The 21,583-nt window shown below is 42.7% G+C and overlaps 2 protein-coding genes across 2 annotated transcripts; one reads left to right on the forward strand and one right to left on the reverse strand.

Moving 5' to 3' along the window:
• Positions 1-24: 24 nt before the first annotated feature.
• parpbp (PARP1 binding protein) lies at positions 25-13,998 on the forward strand (the record flags this gene model as incomplete). Its single annotated transcript, XM_083999168.1, has 10 exons — positions 25-174; positions 851-1,087; positions 1,221-1,325; positions 2,079-2,249; positions 2,446-2,600; positions 5,993-6,176; positions 7,132-7,313; positions 8,613-8,694; positions 12,858-13,080; positions 13,640-13,998. The coding sequence occupies 10 exons, from the start codon at positions 25-27 to the stop codon at positions 13,969-13,971; spliced, it is 1,821 nt and encodes a 606-aa protein (XP_083855294.1). The 3' UTR covers positions 13,972-13,998.
• A 971-nt stretch (positions 13,999-14,969) lies between these two features.
• On the reverse strand, positions 14,970-17,289 carry pmch (pro-melanin-concentrating hormone; the record flags this gene model as incomplete). The annotated part of the gene is made up of 3 exons (XM_083999364.1): positions 14,970-15,031; positions 15,144-15,285; positions 17,041-17,289. The coding sequence occupies 3 exons, from the start codon at positions 17,287-17,289 to the stop codon at positions 14,970-14,972; spliced, it is 453 nt and encodes a 150-aa protein (XP_083855490.1).
• Positions 17,290-21,583: the final 4,294 nt, after the last annotated feature.

Raw genomic sequence — 21,583 nt, forward strand, 5'->3', positions numbered from 1 at the left:
TCTTTTGTGCTGTTTTAGGGAGCAATGGAGGATTTCGGAGACCGTCTGAAGCTGATGGTGAAAACCTTCAGGAGAGAATGCCACAGGGTTTTGCAGTCTGAGAGGACCACCATTCATGGAGCTGATGGCATGTTGATGGTGCTGCAGCTTGCTATTGCAGAAGTGAATAAGCAGGTAAAAGTTAGTTTCCTTCAACCAAAACCACCCTGGATTCATTCAGAAAACAAATATTGCATCTGTGAATGCACATGCAATTCATTACATATAAAAACAGTCTAAAAAATACAAATGTGATAATATTTTAGCAGAAACACACATGGGTGAACTGCAATGGAAAGTATCCAGTAGTATCCAACCCCACAAAGGCACATTATGTCAAAAAAGTTCAAGTGAATTATTCATCAGTGCTCTGTGGCAGTTCAGTGTTTAAACTGTGCAAAAGATCTGCTTTTTATTTCTCTATTGTGTCTAATTCTTTTGACAAAAGGACATGAACCTACAAAATAAATGGAAAAGTCAAAATACGTTCAATAAAAAAAGCAATAAAACACTCACACACTCGCAGATTTACAGCAGAAGTCTTCTAGCTGCAAGTCATATGGTGGCCTGAATGCAAGGTAGTACGAGCCCAATTCACATCATCATCATGGCATAGTTGAATTGAACCATCAGGCTGACTGTCATCACGTCTATAACTGATGACATTACCACTGGTTTCCGGCTGAGACCGCTCACGGCCCGTTTTTTCGACTGCAGGAGGAGAAGGTCTTTTCTGCTTTTGAACTGATTGGTTCCAGGCCGTCAGTAATTACGGCTGTTCCTTAAACTGTTTTCTCTCTTCCTGTGACAGCGCTGTGGAGAGTTCAAAGTGGCTCTGAGTGATGTCCTGATGGCCTGGAAACACTTACTGTTAGGCAAACTCCACCTGCCACCCCCCGACTTTGCACGCTTGGAGAACTATGATCTCATCCTGGAGGCATACGAATCCTTCCTGAAACGCTCCAACACCGTGGACCTGGTTGATATCCTCTCCATGTACAAACAGCTGAGACTCGTGGACTCGGATCCAGAGGAGCCTGTGTGCCCGGTGAGCGGGGAGGGAGGGAGGGAGCTGGTTGAAATCAAGCCTGTTGATTGTGGATGGTCAGATTGCCTACTGAGTTAGCGATAAGACCAATTAATTTATCTCTCTAATATTTTGTTTCTATTCTTTTGCCAAGACCCAGCTGTTTGAGTTCCTATCGGGCAACGTGGAGGTCTCCGAGTTGCCAGACTCCTCCGTGCCGTCCACGCCGTCTAGTAAAAGCAGGCCCTGCAGCTCTCAGGTAGGCCGAGCCCTGCTTTCATGCATTAATAAAAGGTGCAACTTATATCATAAAGTCCCATAAGAAACCCCCTGTTTCCACTTTAACCTCTACCCTCATATAAAGTGTTTTTAGTAATATGAAAAGGCTTTTCTCCTGCTGGCAACAATCCATGCATTTACTTTTCCAGTCTTTGGCATAATTTCTGTCTGGAATCCATCCTTATTGACAGGAACTCTATATCATATCACTCAGATTTAAGAGTGCAATGTGAATTCAATTACCACGCAGATGTTTAAAACACTGCACAATGTGGGGCTGGACAAGTGCTTCTGTAACAGAGTCTCTTTCCTCCACTCTTCTGTCACTTGCAAATTTATGAGTTTTTAGTGGAGGCTTGCTGCTGCACTACCAGTTAGGGGTGATGTAATTTTTGGAGTTTAATACGGGCTGTCAGCTGCTGTTTTTAGCAGCTTTACTCGGGCTGTAAAGCTACTGTCCCTTTGGGTTGCTGATAAACACAACCTGGACCGGCCAAAAGTTTTATCATAGGAATACTTTGACACTTGGGGAAACGTATTAATTCAAGAGACACATGAGAAAATCATTACACCATACAAGTTAGTCCGTTTAAATGTAGTAAATACTTGCTTAGCTTAGCAAAAAAGACTGGAAAAACTGCTAACCTAGCTTTGTCTGAAAGTTACCAGGTTAACACATATCTTGCTTTTTAAATTCCAGACTTTACTAATGTGAACTCTGTGTATCTAACAGATGAAAATGGCGGTGAGGAGGGTTTTCTGCTCCTATCTGAGTTTGCTCGTCAACGCCAAGAATGACATGGCCGTGGCGCTGACCCTCGACGTCCCCAGCCGCGCGCTTGGACGTCAGGCGTTCACCGACATCAAGCACGCCGCACACAACAACAGCACTTCTCTCTTCTTGGTAAGAAACATCCACACTCAGCAGCAGCAGCAGCAGCAGCATGTCCTCGGGGCTTGAGCGATGATGTATTCATCATGCGTTGCATAACAACAAGTAAACCCCCAAAAACTATGACTTTATAAATTGGAGACGTCCTCTCTGGTGCAACATTCAAGTCTTTTTTTTCTTTTTTCTTTTTTTTCGTGCTTCTTTGCAGGCTGTGACATCTTTTGTGAGGGCCATCCAGCTCGGAGGAAAGGGCTACGCTCCAGCTGAGTCTGACCCACTGAGGAAACATGTCAAAGGCCTGTCTGACTTTGTCCAGTTTCTAGACAACCTGGAAGAAATACTGGGGGAGATTCCTGACCCAAGGTACACAATACAGCTTAATCCGGGCTTCCGCTCCTCGCTCCCTGTCTTACTGTTTCTGTTTGAAGTGAAGCCTCCGCACTTTGTGACAGAGTCAGTCAGCTGTAGTTGTTGGGAGGCCCCCGCCACTCGACGCGCTCCATTCATCACTGAACTGTAAATTCTGTAAATTCTTGATGGATTCCAGCTCAGTTTTTTTCCACTTTAAATCCAACATGAAACAAAAGGCAGGAAAAAGCATTGAGTAGCAAATTTTTTATAACAATGGGAACAGAACCGAGCTGAGCTGAGCTTAGAGGAATACACTTGATTGTGTTGTACAATATACAGTGTAAATGCACAACAGGAACAGAGCTGTCCCGATTAATCGACTTTACGCAAACATGATGCACAGTAGATGTTAACGTTCACAAACAGAAGTACAACAAAATGGCAGAGGAGATGGAGTTGTTTTTGAGGTAAATTCATGCAAAACCACTGATGCACGTTCCGTTAGGTGCAGTTTTTTGGCAAGCAGTCTCTGAATTTCCCTCTAAAACAACTCTGTCTGGTAACGTTCTGTTATTATCTCATATCGTGGTGAATGTGCAGGTCACAACTTCTCCACCAGAGCGTTTTGGAGTTGTTGGATTGTGTATTTGATGCGTTTGATGAGGGAAACCAAGAAATCCCATGAGCCTCCATAGCGTAGCTCTGAGCAGCTCACGGCTCTCCTCCGCGGTTCTAAAAATGTCGATCTTCTGTAGTTTGTGAGCTGGATGTGACGTACTCCATCTGCAGTGCGCACCAGAAATTATCAATATAAGACAAGATTATCTTTATTGGTGAATTTAGCCGATCAACATATTCCTCTTAATATTTCTTGTCATATCTGACGTCTCTACCTACGTCTAAATCAGCCCATCTCATAAAAATGAAGAAGATTGCTGACGTCAGAAGACGGTCTGTTGGAGGGGAGTTGTTTGTTTTTTCCTTGGATAGTCTCTGCAGCTGTTTGTTTGTGGCTCCGGTCCTGCAGTACTTTGGATGATTTACATCATTATGTGGCTGAACCCGTCCAGACCGGCATTAGACAGCAACTCTGGATGTTTGTGCGGTATTTCTAGGAACTCATTCAGCACTGGTCCAATTTGGTGACCCAATTCCTCAAAGTAAAAAGCAAGGAGACCATCAAGCCACTTAGAGCTGTTTGGCCTCTGGGTGCGTGGTGCTGCCACAGCCAGTTCACAATTTCTAACCAAACCCAGTGGCAGTTTTGGTGGGTTAAAGTGGCATCCGGTGGCTTTCGCTGAACATTTCCACCTCCTCTGAGTGTAAAAAAAACAGATTTTCTGATAAAAGTGTAAAGTATAAGAAGGGAATTTGCACTATGTCTGTTTAATCCAATATGTATATGAGCAAAATGAAAAGCTGCAGCATCGAAGAATGCAGGAAACAATGCATTAATAGTATTTCTTGATTAAAAACACACATATGCTCTTTCAGTTTTTCCTTGAGGCTTTTCTGAAATGAGAAATTGATACTCAAATAAAATCATCCTCTTTTTTTACAACTGTTTTTTTCCATCCTATCTATAACCAGGGAAACCTCACTGATTTGTAGTAGATGATCCCAAACAGGATAGTACAAACAGTTTTGCTGACGTTTTCCATTCCAAGTAATGCATCCTTACAAAATTACAAAAATTTAATTTACTGTGGCTTTTATAAATTTCCAGAGAAATCACCCCGAGCCACGGCCACGGCGGCCACAGCAGCAGCAGCAGCCGCCGCCGCTGACAACTGGGGAGCAGCAGCACAGATTCCAAGAAAAGTCGAGTGCGATTGGGTGTCTGGCAGCGGGGCGAAGTCGAAGTACAGTGAAACTCGGGAGGGATTTATTTACGATTCGGACAGAATTTTCTTTGAATTGCTTCACGTCTTTTCCTGTAACTCGAGTTCAGGTTAAAGTTCTGCTTCCTCTCTCCTGTTGAAGCTGATTTCAATGCTCATTAATTGAATTACATTTCACAGAGCTGAACTGCTGCTTATGCTGCTGCTGCTGCTGCTCATATTTACAGCCGGTGTATCAGCCTGGCAGGCACCTGTGCGCTGAAATAATACCTGTGATCATGAAATCCACCTGTCCCGCTGCAGCCTGTTATTATTCCCTTGAAATCCCTGTAATGACTCCCATCTAAGCTTCTCATCATGATAACATGTGGATTGCTAAAGCATGGTCATCTTTGCTACATCAAAGCTCGTCTTTGTTAAATAACTTGTTCTCCTCCCCCCCCTCCTTCACTTTGATGAATTATCATCAAACCTTGGAGCTGCACAGATCATTCTACCATACCATTACAGATTATTTTGGACGTGGAGGCACTTGGCACCACAACAGAAGTGGTTATCAGAAATGATTTAGGCCGGTCAATCATGTGAGGACGGGGCAGTGGGGGGATGGTGGAGCTTTCTGAGGTGAAGGCAAGTCCCAGTAGCGACGTTCAGCTCTGCTCCGCTCAGACCGAGCCATAACAACACACTGTGATGTTTGTGTAGTAGTGGATTCATTCAGGGCCCTCGCTGCTCCACGTCTGACGAGACACTGATGAACCCGGCCAACACGTGTCTTTCAACAGGCAGTGCCTTTGCGCTCTCAGCGGAGTACTGTGTTTCCTCATACAAACACCTTCTACGGAGAGTTCAGGGCCCCTTGTTCGCCGAAACATCTGTTTTCCCAAATGATTCTGTTACTGAGCCCGGAGCCTCGCTCACATCAGAGCCGGGTCAGCGCTGGACCACCGCCTCTCTTCTCCTTCTCCACCTTACCGCCGCCATCCCTTCTAACTTCTAGCTTTTAGTGTGCAGTGCACTTGACTGTTAGAAACCTACAGACGTGATATGTTGCTATGATTTTTGGACACGTGCACAAAAAAAAGGAGAAATAAAACTTTAAAAGAAGGAAAATCCTGGAGTTTCTCCGCCGACAGTCGGTCGGTGACAGTGCCCAGGGTGACTTTTTAACGGGGATATTTTCTGCTTCATAACTGTTAACATTGGCAAAGCCGAGTTACAGTGAAATAAAGCTCGACTGGATGTTAACACCGAAACAATTACTCTGAGACCTTAAAGTCAGTGTCCAATTAATTGAAAGTGAAGCTGCAGTATATCTCCTGAAGACATTCACACTAAGGCCCCCGGCTTTTCTGGGTTCTCAGTTTTTAGGAGCGAGTTATTCATGTTGGCAAATATTGGCTGAACTTTTGAACGCTATTAATTCCATCCAGATGAAAACCTGTGTGTGTGTGTGTGTTCGGCAGAAGAAAGAGTCGACTCCTTTCCAAAACAAATGCAACAATGCAGCTCTCCCAGTGTACATCAATGTTGAGTGTCGCTGTGTTTTCGTCTCATCTTCAGCGCGTGCGGGGCCAGGCTGGTGACCGCCATCAGGGCCGCGCTGGTGAAGGGACGCAGCAGCGGAGAGGCTTTCTACGCCGCGGCCGACGAGGCGGCGAAGGAGCTGAAGGAGAGAATCCGCCAGATCCACCAGACTCAGAAAGAGACGGCTACTGGAAGTGGGACGGGGATAAGCCCCGCCAGGGTAAGACGTGACCCCCGTGACCTCTGCTCCTCACTGACTCCACGACACCGCTTCATCTTCTCTGCGCTGACGTGTTCAGGGTTCCCACGTGTCCTGGAAAACCTGGAAAATGGTTGACCGATTTTCCAGTCATGGAAAAACTCATGGAAAATGAGGAGGGGAAAAAAAAAAAAAGTCAAATGTCCTGGAAAAGCTTGAGTTGTCCTGGAAAATTATTGATCACATTGTGACATCAGCTACCAGACAGATCTCACTTTGACTTTTTCAGACCCTGTTAAAGGAATAGTTCACCAAAAATGAAATTTATTCATCAGTATTGACTCACCCTCATGCTGATGAATACGGAGTAGTTTTTTATTCCTCAAAGTGCATCTGTAGACCCGGGAGGCCGGTTCCTAGTCCGACGAAATCCTGTATGAGAGTCAATAGCGCCAGACACAAAAAGGTCCATAAAACTACACAAAAACCATTTAATATTCCTCCTTACTGCTCGTCCGCTGCAATCCAAGTGTCCTGAAGGGATATAGTCCAGAGTTTACTCGAAACAACATAATTTAGGACATTTTTAGAGCCTAAACAGTCCTGTATTGAATTTGCCTGGTGCACGTGAACGTCGGAGCGCAATACAGGACTGTTTAGGCTGTAAAAATTTCCTAAATTACGTTGTTTCGAATAAACTCTGGACTATATCCCTTCAGGACACACAATAAAAAACTACTCCAGAGTATTCATCAGCATGAGGGTGAGTCACTAATGACTGAATTTCATTTTTTGGTGAACTATTCCCTTGAATGTACAAAATAAGGTATAATTGTCAAAAAGATGCATGAATGGGACAGGGGACGTATTAGTGTGTGGCATAATAACATCTCTGTCAGACTGTAGCAGCTGCAAAGTCCTGGAAAATGGAGTGTGAACCCTGATGTTGGTTTTGTTGTTGCTGTTCCTTCTCCAGCCCAAAGCGTACACGGTGAACCACGCCACCGCATACGGAGGCCGGGACACGGTGAAGGTGCTGATGGCGCTGCTGGACGAGGAGGCCCTGACGCCTCCGTGCCAGAACAAGGCGGAGCTGCTGTGTGAGGACCAGCCCGTCCTCAGTGGAGCCGAGGGGACGAGCTTCCTCATGATGTTCAGGTTGGTTACAGAACAAACGTTTTGCCTCATCATCACTTTATATCTTCATTCTTCCCAGATGATGAACCCCCACTCAGTTTTTATTTACAAATACTAATACGAATAACTTTATTAATCCTCAAAAGTGAAATCCATTTGTCTGTCAGCTCATCTACCATTTGCAGAAGAATTAAAAAGCCTGATCTTCTACGTATATCTGTCCGTACTGCAGCAAAGTTATATATTGTGTTTTTTTTTATCTGCAAAACTTCAGCTGTAGTTTACTTTTAATGCTAATTAGCAAAACATGTGAATTTGCAAAATCAAGATGTTACTATTATCCTTAATGCGCTGCCATTACTACATTACTAAGTACAGCTTCACAAAACCACTGCAGGCTTTTAATCTCGTTAATGGACACTTAAAATGTTTCTGTAGTAATTAGGCAATTAATCAAAAGAAAATGAAGCACTTTTTTTTTTTATGATTTATAAAATATTTGCCAGCTCCAGCTTGCCAAGTGTGTTCAAGGAAACTGCTATGGTGCATTTCTGTTTTATGCATTTTTTTTCTTTTTTCTGAGGTCAATTGGAAAGAGCATCAACAGATTAATCAATGATGAAGGTGACACTTTGTTGCATCCTTATTTGGCTCAGTCGCAGCTGCAGCAAGTGATGGATCATAACAGACTGAGAGATACATGTAGAATGATAATAATGGCACTGTTTTCCTTTTTTAACCATTTCAGTTCAGGTTTATCCAAAAGAAGAAAAAAACAGAGCAACATAGACCATAATAGTCAGTTTTTATTGGTCTAGCATTCATTTTAACAGTCTATTATGACACTATGTTGGTTTATCACGCAGAGCTGCGAGTTAGATTTGACCATGTTCACTACTACAAGGATCCAGTGAGAGTGGGAAAGCCCCTGAAAGAGCAATTAGACCAACATGAGACTCTACAACTCTGCACTGAAACCATATGGAAGAAAATCCTCCCACACCACACTGGAACAATTTCTCTGGTCAAAACGTCTGAAATAAAAATAATATTTCTTTTTTTTTTCAAAGAGAGAAAAAAAAAATAGCCACTGCCTGTGGTCAGGGAGGAGGGGAAACCTACATTATGTCGGAGGTGGATGACATCGAATGGCTGATTTGGCAGTTTGTTGTGAAAACACCTCTGAATAAAGTTGTGTTCAGGAGAGAGAGAGAGAAAGCGCTCTGACCATGTGACCTTTCAGGCTCCTTTAAGTTTTAACCTCTTGTCTTTTTTTCTTTTTCTTTTTTTTTTTGCTTTTCATTGTGGCTCGCTCCTCAGATCCCCTGAAGTGTCTACTGGATCTTCTCCAGAACCCCTAAAGAACCGAGTCCAGAGCCGACTAGACCTGCTCAAACCCAAGGTAACGTGGGCCCCTCCGTCCAAGAGCCCCAAATCCAAACCATCAGTTACTTCAAATTGAATCAGATGTACAAACATTGAAAATAATGTCTTTATATCCTGTAATTTCTCCCTGGTATTATATTATTTATTTGCTTAGCTGAAGCTCACATCTTAACTGAATTCCACCGTTCCCGTTTGCACAGCTGTGTTTTAGCTCTTAGCGTCGGTTTGAGGGTGCTGTTTAAATCCATGGCATAAAACGACTTATTCGTGGGGGATTCAAACCATTAACCAATCCTGATGTTTTCCTATTATTAGGACGGGACCATTTGCTTACAGTGCACAATGTAACTGTACTGTATGTCTGATATTGATACCTGCTCTTCCTGCCTCTGAGCTCAGCTGCTTTTTTTTTTTTTACCCTCATGTTACACGACATTTAGCAGATTCCTCCTCTGTTGCCTTGTGATTTTGAGTTCAAAGATTTTACTGTTACTTACAGTAGATAGTTGGTTTGGTTATTTAGTTGGTTTGCTGTAGTTGTTGCACCGTTATGTGTCATGAAAACAGGGTTAGTTTGTTAAAATCTTACTTACGCGTACGTATTTTGTGTTTCTTTACGCTTCTGTTCCACTACGTAGCATGACAAATACTGGATTCTCGAAGTTGTTATCACGATTTGGGATCAGCTGATGGTAGGGACGTCACGATAACTTGTTTTCACAATTAATCGCGGTATTAAGCGGCACAATTAATTTATCTTTTTTGGAATCATGACGATTATGTCGGAACCATAAGCAAATAATAAGCACCAAAATAAAGGTAAATGCACAGATACTGGTTTAAATTAAGTTAATTTTCCTAATCTAACATTGAATTGGTAGGAATTTAAATGTTAGCATGTCAAAACTATTCAAATAAACCTAAACATTTGGTATAGATGACAATTAATGACTTGAATGTTAACTGAATTATTTTGTGTAAATAAATTAAATTTGAAATTATGAAATTAATGTATAATGGTGATAATCGTAATACCGTGATTATTTCTGACAATTATCGTACCAAGAAAATGTATAATCGTGTCATCACTAGCTGATGGCATTTTATTTATATATGCGTTTTATATCATCATTTTAAGTAAGAATTTTGACTTTTTATGTTGCATCCTACCATATTTACAGTGTCTATAACACATAAGCAAACGGTAACACCTTCAATTGTTTTGTTCTGTCCAAAAATATGAATTTTACTGCATCACAAGACTGAGAAAAGTAAAATTAATTCTCCCACTAGAGAAGCTGGATGTATGGAGAGAGTTTACAGGTGATTTTTCAGATCTAGTTGACATACATGCCTCTTTTACATTTAAGTAAACTTTGGTACAGAAAAGCCGAACTAGGTCTTGAGTCATTTTAAGTCCTGAGTGTCCTCATGAGACGGTTTGGCCACCAGAGAGCACTGACAACTTGAACCGTGTCGTGTCCTGCTCAGTGTTTTAAATCGGTCACGGTTGACAACAGAGTTTGTTTACAGCTGAGAAATCAGATAAACTAATTCAATAGATGGGTTGTTATCCTCTACTGGCGTTATCATACCCCAAAATTTCCCACTGCCTTTGTTGCAGTTGCATTGTGGGTAATGTAGGCACCAGGTTTTGAAAAGCCAAAGGAATGAATGGAATAATAAAAAAAAACAACCAACATCTGTGTTTCTGCTGCATCGATTATGACCCTTTCCTTTTTTTTCTTTAACTGTCCGTCAACGCAATGTTAATTCTCTTTATACTGTTTTTATATATATATTTAAAAAAAATATTGGCTGATATATACGATTCATTTAAAACTCTACAATATCGATATCGCTATCAGATACCTCTGAATTCCTGTGTCGCGTATGACGGCTACAACGATGTAAACACATAAGTTATAATAATCAGCCGTAATAACCCTATAATGAGATCCTGGTAATATTACACAGAGCGGGGTTATTGTGATACTTTAAATTCATTCTGCAGGTAATACTGCTATTAAAATTTTAATGCAGGACTGTGATTTTAGCGGGAGGGGGGGGGGTTTACGCAACCTTTACTTAAGGATGTGAGTCCAGCAGTGCATCCACTCCACGACTGCTGAGTCACCCTTTAAAAACACCAGCAAGGCCAGCTTTAGGTTTTAAGGTAGGACTGGTGTATTAACACAAGGTAGCTCCGCTGTGTGAACTCCTTTTTTTTTTTTTTTTTTTAACATGTATGCTAAACACATTTTGTGAAATGGCTCCTTTATTTGATTGCGCTAGCAGATGTCATTTTAACTCCCCACAATCTGGCTGCCTTCCTGTTTGAGTGCGCTGTAATGGTCCCTGGGCAGCTCACCGCTTCCTGAACTCGGTGAGCGGAAGCTTTCTGCATCAATTTCACTTTGAAGATGCCATATCAGTCGCGTAACTCGACTAGCAAGGGAAACTTGAAAGGTTATTGTTTCCTGTTGTCTGCTGAATGACTTTATCCCGGCCCTCTCCAGCAGTTTCATCATGCACTGACGTCAACTGGCACACACAGATATGAACAGATTTAGTTTCTGCTTTTTGGGACACGTCCAAATCTTTTTTTTCTTCAGTGCCACAGACTATCCAAACAGAGAAAAGAAGAAAAAAAAAACTTTGAGTAAATCTCCTAATGCCAATTTAGCGCTGCTCTTCTGTTATGTCAGGAAATTATGTTTGTGAAGATGCTGCAGAATATACGTTGTAATCCCAGAGTCGTCCTCCTCTGGTGGTGATGATGATGGTGGTTGCGTTGCACCTGCTATCCTCGCTCCTCGCTCCTATCACCTGCCTGCGAGAAGAACACATGTCAAAACACACAAGGCTGCAGAAACGACTTGCACCTGGTTTTTGGAAGCACCATCAGGAATGTCCTGGTCAGGTGTCTCCAGCGTCGGGTCAGGCGGTGTGCGGGGGTTATTTCAGGACAGCCGTCTTCGGAGGAATGAGGGCCGTCTGACCACACGGTGCCACGTCGGGCTCCCACCTGTTGTAATTGGATTAGATGTTCTCCGTCAGTCATGGTTTGGCCGTGTTCACTCTCGCATCCCCTCCCATTGTTTCTGGGGGCGTTCCAGATATGTTTTATTAGCATGCAACCAGGGCAACATACATTTTTAGCTCCATTATTGAAGTGTGCCTCAGTCCTTACGGTTACTTGTTGTTTTAGGTGCTCTTTTTAAGAAGTTCTTTTGAATAGCACAAAGGCTTTGATCCCTTTGTGCTTTACGGGCCCACCCAGCTTTGCTCGCTGTATTTTTTCCCTCAGATTTCTCCTCCCTACTGTGGCCCACTGGCCTGAAGGGTGAAATCCTTGGATTGTGATAATCCCAGGCAGGCATAGATCAAACAGTGGATGAAAAGCCGTGGATCTGTGTGCTCCAGGGCCCAGGATCGTATAGTCTTCACTATCATCCTCACTTTGTTGCAACCAACTATAGTCTGTCCAAAAAGGCTTTTTAATGAGGTGTTGTGCTGCTGCTTTTACACATGTGTGATAAGCCAGTCAGAAGAGTTGGCTTCAGTCTCTTGACTTGAGTAAAGTTGAGCTGATGCATGATTTCTCAACTTTTATCAATGACTAAGGCGTCTTCTGCAGAAAGAGTCACACTATAAACATGCCGATGGGTGACTTAGATAATGACTTTGGTACACATAATTAATAGTCTCTAGATGATGAATCAGTTCAACCACAAGTTTGAAATGTGTAGTTTTATCCAAAACGTCTTCGCCAAAATTCATTGCGATCCATTCAGTGGCAGATGAGCAAAATTTCAATTCATCTCCTTAAAAAAAAAAAAAAAAAAAAAAACTGCTATTCTCTCCAGCCTCAGTCCAGTCTGTTTTTGTGTTCAGTAATTAGCAGGTCCAGCTTCACGGAGCAGCTGTAAACATGTGGTGCTTCGTTCTGTCCTGTTGAGCAGCTGACAATGTGCAGGAGTGGGAAAGCACTTATTGAAATTTTAGTATGAGTGAAGTTTTTTTTTTCTCCCTTTTTTATTTCAAAACACCAAACTCAAAGCCAGAATGCAAATTTTTTTTTTTTTTCAAAGCTTGCTGAATTAATACTCATCATCAGCCATGTCCCTATCATATCAGCTTGGATCAAAGGGGTTTTTTTTTTTTTGTTTATTCCAGCCCAGAGACAAAGTCATCCGATCCCAGTTTGCCTGCACGTACAAAGATGAAGAGCTGCCGCTCAACCGTGTGCTGGAGTTCCCCAGCAGCAGCCAGGTCCCCACCTGTGTGCACCCAGCACCTAAACTCAAAACCACCCCAGCTGTGGAGCAGCAGGAGGAGGAGGAGGAGGAGGAAGAGGAGGAGGAGGGGTGCAGCTCTGGTGTGGAGAGCGCAGCCACAGGTACAGACTCAACCTTCATTTCTGGAAGTCCTACAGGTACTTTCTGTCCTCTCCTCCTCCTGCACGCAGAGCAGAGAAAAAGCTCAAAATGTCAACACGAGCCGTGCAGCATTCTCTTTCTGCTGGGATATATTTCTGTTTCCTCTGACGCCACACGGCTGGACCGAGGCCGAGGCACACCTTCTCAGCTCCAGCCATGAACCCTTCCCAATCCCAGCCCTGGGACTGGTACTTACCATTAGCTATTAAATGAATCCCCATTCTATAAAACCCGCACACCCCCACATCTGTAGTGAAAACCAAAGAACGCACACACACACACACTCTTACACAGACCTTTTGCCTATTTCCCCCTGTGTCTTTTGTTTCCGTGGGAATTCAGGCTTGGCTCCATCGGGTTACATGACAAATGTTAAATTTCAGCTTCATAGAATAAACACACGGCCTGCTTCGACTAGCAGCTAACGTCAGCAATTTCGTCACAGCATTTTTTTTTATTTTTTTTTTCCTTTTTTCTTTCTCCCACCAGGTTTTCACACTTGCTTTTGTTTTGTTTCAGTCGTCCCGGCCAAGCCTACCTCTGGATGTCCAAATAAGGAGCAGAGTGGCAGACGGCAGGGGGCTGCTCTCGCGCCAAGGAGTGGAAATGCCCAGAGCAGAGGCGCAGGCGCTGGCAATAGGAAGAAAAGTGGCATTCAGGTGCAGAGCAAGGGCAGCAAGAGGAAGCAGGTGGAATCTGACCAACACGGAGAGTCGGAGAACCAGCCTCCGGAGAAGAAACGGCCGGCTGCCGTCTCGGGCAAAATGCCTGCCAAGACTGTAAACAAGGCGGCGGCTAAGAAGAAGCTAATAGCAGGACAGGGGAAGCTGACCAGCTTCTTCAGAGTCTGATCCTCATGTGCACACAAGTCATGACAGATTTTCCGTTTCTGCTAAAATTAATGCTGCTAATGATTATTTTTAGTTTAACTAATCCAGTTTTTCTTTTTTATATTTATAAACTAAAACACTTATTTTTGTTTTTGCTCTGAGCTCCATGAGAAGTCGCCTCGTGTAGGGAGAAAACGTTAGCTTAGCTCCAGTCTAGCTGTCTCCCCACATTTACATTACCTGCGCTAACGGGCTGAAATCAGTAGCTTCATATTTTGCACACACAGCAGGTTTTTGTACAGATTAAACAAACAAGATATCACGTTTTAATTGGTAAGATTTAAAAATGCTGATAGGGGGATTTTGTTGCCCTTTAAACAGAGCCAAATAGCCATTTCCCCTTATTTCCAGTCTTTATGCAAGCTAAGCTAATTACCTGCTAGCGATAGTATCGCTCCCTCGTCGAACTCTTGACCACGCAAGTGAATAAGCATATTTCCCAAAACGTCCTTTTTGTATTTGTTACGTTTGTAAAATGTCAGAAAAGGGCAGAAAGTAATTTCCAGACACAACTTCTGGGATATCTTTAAAATCATATTTTATCCGACCAAGAGTTCAGGACATTAGGGAACCCCGTTTCAAATTAACAGAATAAAGCGGGAAATGGCAACTGTTTGCAATTTCTGTTCAGTAAATGACTTTAATGGTTCACTGATTAATGATGAAAAATTGTTGTTTAATTTTTCTATCAGCCTGATCAATCATTTCTGCACAACTTCAACCAGCTCTCAATCTGGTCAAGATGTGGCTTTACACATGTTTTATAATGTATTTCAACAGTAGCTGACTGTACAGTCCACAACAATGAACCACACTGTAAATATATGGCAGGCTTTTCATTTTTAATAAACTTTTATTTTGATTTACATGTTTGCACGCTCTTATTTTCTACAAGGAAATGCATGCATGTCAGTGTTAACACAGGAGGAAGAAGTTTTGTTTTGTTTTTTACAGCACATTCATTGGAGGGTGGCACCTTCCCAGCAGGGTCGGTACACTCTTCCGATCATACATCGCAGCACTGGGAGAAGGAAGGAAAGAATACAGAGCATTAGTTAGTATAAACATCCAGGAATTTGAAATGGTTTAGAGGAGGATTTTCTTAGAAGCGAGAGGCTTTTCCGGACACTTACTGTCGAGGTCAGTGTTTCTGCGATCTATTTTCAAGCTGTACTCGGCGGGAGTGTGGCTCAAGCTCCGGTCTGTGAGCAGAGGAAGGCTCCGGCTAAAGGCCGGGCTCAGCCCACGAAGGCTGTGTCCCTTCTGCCTCATGTCCTGAAACACAGTATTGATCAGTGATTATTACATTACGGCTCGTCGGGCTCTGAACTCTGGATCGTCGGCGTTTCACGTGCAGCGCAGGTGTTGGATCTGTGTTTTACCAGCTGATCTAAGTCGCAGGAACCCAAATGGAAGAAAATGTGTTTCCCCCCAGTTTTTTACTACATCACAGTGGCCTGTTTTCTTCCACGGCTTTGTTCTCTCCATCGCGGCTGCCTGTTCTCCATTACCACAGAGATAACCACCATGTTCATGACACACTGGAGACGAAGCCGCCAGATAAACTCTTTACACATAGCAACCAAACGTTTGAGGAAGCACAGCTATACGATCATTCTTCCCACTGTGATTCCAATAAATCTTTATAGGCTTGTGATCATTTGACCTTTTCAGCTAATAGTATTTCCCGGTTTTCCAACGCTGCTGTAAAAGATTTTCATAGATGTGTATGAAACATAGACTTTTAGCGGTAGACGCGAGGACGGTGGCCAATTGAAAAGGGTCAAATGTTCAGGCACAGGATGGAGATAATGTGCTCTTTGTTGTTGTTGAACTATGGTTAGCTGAGGTTGTTTATAGAAAGAACTCTCATACAATGAATAGTTATGATGCATGACTGTCGCTGGCAGAATAACGCCGCCTGAATGACGGCAAACGGAGACTAGCCAGACAGTTAACTCGAGATGAATTAAGAATAACCCAAGTAGCTGGTTAGATTGAGTTGGATTGAATTTCAATGCTGCAATGTGATGACACAATGACAAGAATATGACCACAGAGAGAAAGTTCAGGATTTCTATCCCTTTGCCAATAATGGAGTTGTCATTTGCTGACGTATAAGCACAGATAGCATAATACTACTGTTGGATTTAATTGGGAAGATTGCAAAATATTAAAAATACCTAACAGAAATCCTGGTTTACAAACTCCAGGTAAGATCTAATTAAATGCGTTACCCAACTGAATTACAGTAGCTATTGGGAAAAAGCTTGGTTTTTCGGCATTGACACATATTTTGAACGAAAACCTTTATATTTATATTTCAGTCTCTGCTATTTCAGCTCTGTCCATATTTTCTTAAATTTTAAACTGTGGCCCAGCTTTAAGGCATATCATAATTGCTAAATTGCTGGATCAACCCTTTTAACACCTTCTGATAAAAATTAGGTTTTCTCATTGACCTGTTTTTTTAGGCTAGCGTCGTCTTTTGATGGTTATTTACAACGCAGCACCTCTTATTCATCAGACTGGAGCACTTATTATACAAATCACCTCTATGTGGATGTGACTCCTTGCACCCTAAGAACAGGTGTCGACACAAAAACATCCTCGCATGAATAAATGATTTAATTAGAGTGGTGTCACATTTAACTAACCAAAAGCAGGTGACATGTCCGCACTGTAAAAAAAAAAAACTGTTCACATCATTATTATTGTATTAAAGTCGCTGTTGTTGTTTTTTTAAAGGCCTTTTTCCAAAGCGGTCACCACCACCAATGAATTCTAGTTGCTGCTGAATACCTCAAAAGTCAGAAAAACAGAACTACTTACAAGTGCTTTGTAGAAATACATATTTAAATACCTTATACAATATGTCTTGAACAGTCCCATTTTCTAAACTGTAACTTACGGCATTGTAAACGTTGGAGAACTGAACCAAACCTGGCAACCAAGCTGATTTATAACTGTTTAAACTGACCCTTTAAACATCTTCAGAAGGTCTTTTGTCAATCACAATGTGTCACTTACCGACACCAAGATGATTTTAGGGTTCCCGTCTTCGTCCCTGTCGTTGGTGTCCACCACGAGGCGGCGTCTATAGATGGGGGCCACCGCGGCGTGCTCGCTCAAGGGTTCGTCGCCCAGCAGTGAACCCAGGCCGTCTTGTTCTATTACACCATCCTCTACCTTATTAGCAGGGATGGCCGCAGTCACCAAGTGGCTGCTCAGCTCGGAGAACAGCACCAGAGTAAAGAGCAGGGAGTAGACAGAGATCATGGTATCGACAGTGTTCGCTTCTGGAGAGACCGACGATGATCTTGTCTTGCTCGATGACTGGTGTGACTGGGATCTCAGCTGGTTTATATACTGAACTGTTAAAGACGAAAGCATCATGCCTCCTGCAGAGGTGAGTCCATCTTCAGGTCACAAGGTGAATAAAGGTCAGAACAAATGTGCTCTGCTTCCGTTAATAGGTGTTCTTCTTTAAAGAAAACCCTGAATAGCTTCATTCTGTCTGTTTAGAAACACGATGAATCAAAACAGCCCCAAGAGCGGAAATATATCAGGGCTGTAATTCCCTCTACATCACAGAGTGGGGTCAAGAAGGTACACGGGAGGTGAAAGGTCAGGAATTAGTGGTGAATATGGTCTCATCATATAATCCACATGCTGAAATGAACCCAGCAGGTGAGAAGAAGACAGAGACCCAATGAGAGAATGGTTGAACTAAATCCTGTGATGGAGCTTTGACAAAGGTCAGCGACACGTATCACAAAACCTCCAAATTGAGACCAACACCAACACCAACAGATGGTCTTTTGGCAGAAAATGATGAGTCACATTAAAGGAACAGCTCAACGTTTGGGTAAATATGCTTATAGGCTTTCATGTAGAGTTGGTTGAGAAGATTGACCCAATCTCATATATGTATAAGAAATAAAGAACAACCATCTATATAGATATACATTAATGATATTCTGTATTTACCAAATAATTAATCATTTTAAATAGGCCTACCCTGAGAGCTCAATATATTGAAACTTAAGAAAATGCATGGAAATACACAAACAGCAGGTCTAAAACTCTGACATCATAAGGTTAGAAAAGTACGTTTAAGAAAATTACAAATTTGTTTTTGTTTTTATATCAGGGAAAGGCACATGTAACGTTTTGCAAGTTTGGACACACATTGCTTATTTTGTTTTCTGCCTGCAGTAGAAGAGCTCATCAAACTTCACTTTTCAGTATCACTTGTTAGTACTTGTTATTTTAGCCCAGAATTACCACATCAGTACGGAGCCTGTGCTCTTCAAACCTTTGGAAGTGCAGAGACACGTTTCCTTCATTGAAAAAAAAACCCACTTTTTTTTTTTTCTTTCTTGTAAATTTGCAACTTTAAACATGAATGTCCTGACTTTCTTTTTTTCAATACTTTTAATTTCAAACGTCACTATTTGGCTCAGAAGCACAAGTCCCAGCGAGGTTTGGCACTTCTTATTGTCCCCTGGTAACACATATTGGACGTGTTGTGTGTATTTTTCCACTAACATGTATTGATAAATTCATGCAGTTTTGCTGATTCATTCTAAATTTATCAGCCCAGCCTGGCCTCTACGCCACCTTTGGCGGCAATTTGCTCCAGTCCCTTGGAAAATGAATGGGTTGTGAGTCATGTTGTGTTCAGTGAGACTTCACCAGAACCACAGCTTCACAGAGCCACTAGCATGGATGTTGTTGATCTTCTCACTTGCAATCTCTCTCTCTCTCTCTTTCTCTGCAAGACCCAAATAAGCAAAAATGTCAAACTACTCATTTGATATCCCGCAGCTCTGTGATCAAGTCTTGGCAGCTTTTTGATCGACAAGCACCCACACACACAGACACACACACACACCGATGGTCCAAAACATTGTCGGCTGATGGTAAAAGGTGGAGGCACAGTAAAAACCAAAGGGCCGTCATGTTGACACAGCTCCTCGCAGGCTTCTTCTCAGCTCAGGAGGCTTTTACCTTATTAACATCACAGGAGCCGTAGCGCATGGGATGGAGAACTGGGACATGAATAATAGCTATTGAACTCAGCTGAAGTGATTTTACTTGGAGCGGTCAGCCTTTATTTTGTAAGTATTATTGTTGGAGGGTGAGGACTTCTACTGAAGGACTGAACTTGTCCACAGGGGCACAGCCGTTCCAGCAGAAGCACAACTGAACTTGTGAGCTTCGTGCTCTGTTGTTGTAACCTTTCTCGCTCTTTCTCTCTTTACTGATAATGTCTCCCTCCCTTTTCTCCCACATTTCTCTTGATAAAGGCTGTATATATATATCTGCAAACTGATACGGACAGTAGATGCATTGCAACGCCACCTGATCCAGAAACCTCTGGCCTCGATCAACCTCCTCCTTTGGCGGCCTGAAGATTTAATGAACTCTGAGCTGTGGTGAAGGTCTTTATCTGCTAGATGTGATTTTTCCCTGGCCGGGGTTTCTAGGAAATCATTACCATAATTCTCTAACAAAGAACATTAGCAACAAAAGAAAAAAGAGCCAAGAGTCAAATAATCTCCCGGGGACCAAATGTGATTTCAGTGGGAATCCATGAACGTCTTTTTTACGAAATCCTGATGTTCGTCAAACTTTCAATCGGTTCCTTTAAAGTTTGTTCAACTAGCCTACTGTGTGTGCTGCCGCTGATTTATAGTCAGTAAACGTGTCCAGGATCGATTTCGGCGTTGCGCATGGTTTAAATTTTAAAGTCGAGGAAGCTGCAGAGTGGTTATTTCATCAGCTCTGTCAGCTGCTTGCATCACCTGTCAGTCGCCGGTGCTGTATTTCAATCACACCGCCTACGGCTCTGTGCAAAAAGAGAGACCTCAGAAAAATCTGGGCCCTATGACATCAGTAGCAGCATTTCTTTATAATCCTCCAGGGGTCAGCACATTATCCACCCCAACCCCCCCCCCGGCCCAGCCCCCCTGTCCTGCATTAACACGCTGCCTTTTATCACCAACACTCATCTTTTTAAAAAGACAAACGCTGTGACAGCACAGAGGAAGATTTGGTTCCAAGGACTTTTAGATGCTCCATGCATGATGCTTCGTGTCAATGTGTATGTGTGTGTGTGTGTGTGTGTGTGTATTAAAGTCGTGCCAGGGGCCAGCGTGCTGCATTCAGCAGAGATGCGGGTGCAGAAAGGGGGGTTAGTGGGGGGGGGGGGGACGCATTTTGGGCAGGATTTTTTTGTTGCCCAGAGAACAGACCATGGTTTCCTGGAACAATGCAGCTGATGAGAGTCTCTCCAAGGAAAATAAGGCTCTGACATCATGGGTTCTTAAAGCACACAGCTGAGCCAACACTCTCTCCTGCTATAATCAAGCCTCAGTGAATTTCCACTGTCGACTGAAATTGAGAAAGAGGGAGAATCTCCTCCAATGGTTTCACCAATTTTTTTTCTTTTTTCTTACACATGCTTTAATCGAAACTGCTAATTCCCCCCCTCAGTTCTAGCACGAGTCTCACTCATTGTGCACTTGCTACATTGACTCTTGTGTCTCTGTTTCCCTTTTACATCTGGCCTTGGCTCGTGGTAACAATAAAATGTGACACAAGGCTACTTGTAAATTTGTCATGATCAACTCATCGCGAGCCAAGGCTGGATCCTCGCCGCCGCAAGGAATCGGAGAATACTGGTAGGGATCAAGGACAACAAATGCTAAAAAAAAAATTTGACAACAGTAAAGGAGCAAAAAGTTAAAACCCCAGCACAGTGAAATCCTGTGTGTGTCCTACTGAAAAAAAATGAATGGTTGAAGACTGATGAAGCCTTGCAACCACTTTTCCTGTAAAACAACCAGTAGAATAAGTAGTAAAATTGGTGAGTGTAGTAAAACAAACCACAAGGTCATTCAAAAGACAATTGTGTGCTTAAGATGAGGAGTTGAAGAGTGTGGAGAGATTGTGTTTCAGGGCTCAGTCCAAACTCTGTGTCCTTAGATGCACTGGATCCTGAGTGCATGCAGATCAATGGGAAAGGATCGTGTTCTTTCCAGAACCATCCTGGTTCCTGAGGTTATTCAAACAGCCTTGTGTTGCACTTCTTGAGTCACCATGTAATCCAAAATTAGCACATATAAGAAGGTAAACAGAGCGCTTTTACGACATCCTGACGTTTGTATTTTAGAGTAATTACAACTGGATGATAGTGCACATCCGTATTCACTTTTATAATTGGCTTACATTTGTTATGGCTTGGTTACCTGCCACTGCCCAGGCCTCTCTGCACACAATTTCTCTCTGATTTATTTGAATTCTAAATCTTGCAAGCTTGCAGCCTGCAATTGAACCATTAGGGTGAGATAATTGATTCTGTATTAGTCATCAAATGGGATGAAATAACATCCAGGATGGCTGGGATGACCGGAGCGCTGCCAGCCTCCCTGCTGCTCTACATTTTGATCTCTGCTGCGTGTCAGCCAGAGAGCCAATTTATCAGGGTTTGATTGTTGTCCCATATACATTTGTTTAGAAAAAGAAGAGGAAGAAAAAAAAACTGCTGACAGTGAGTGAGTGAGAG

The sequence above is a fragment of the Trachurus trachurus genome (genome assembly GCF_905171665.1).
Source record: "Trachurus trachurus genome assembly, chromosome: 23".
In the NCBI taxonomy this organism is placed as follows: Eukaryota; Metazoa; Chordata; class Actinopteri; order Carangiformes; family Carangidae; genus Trachurus; species Trachurus trachurus.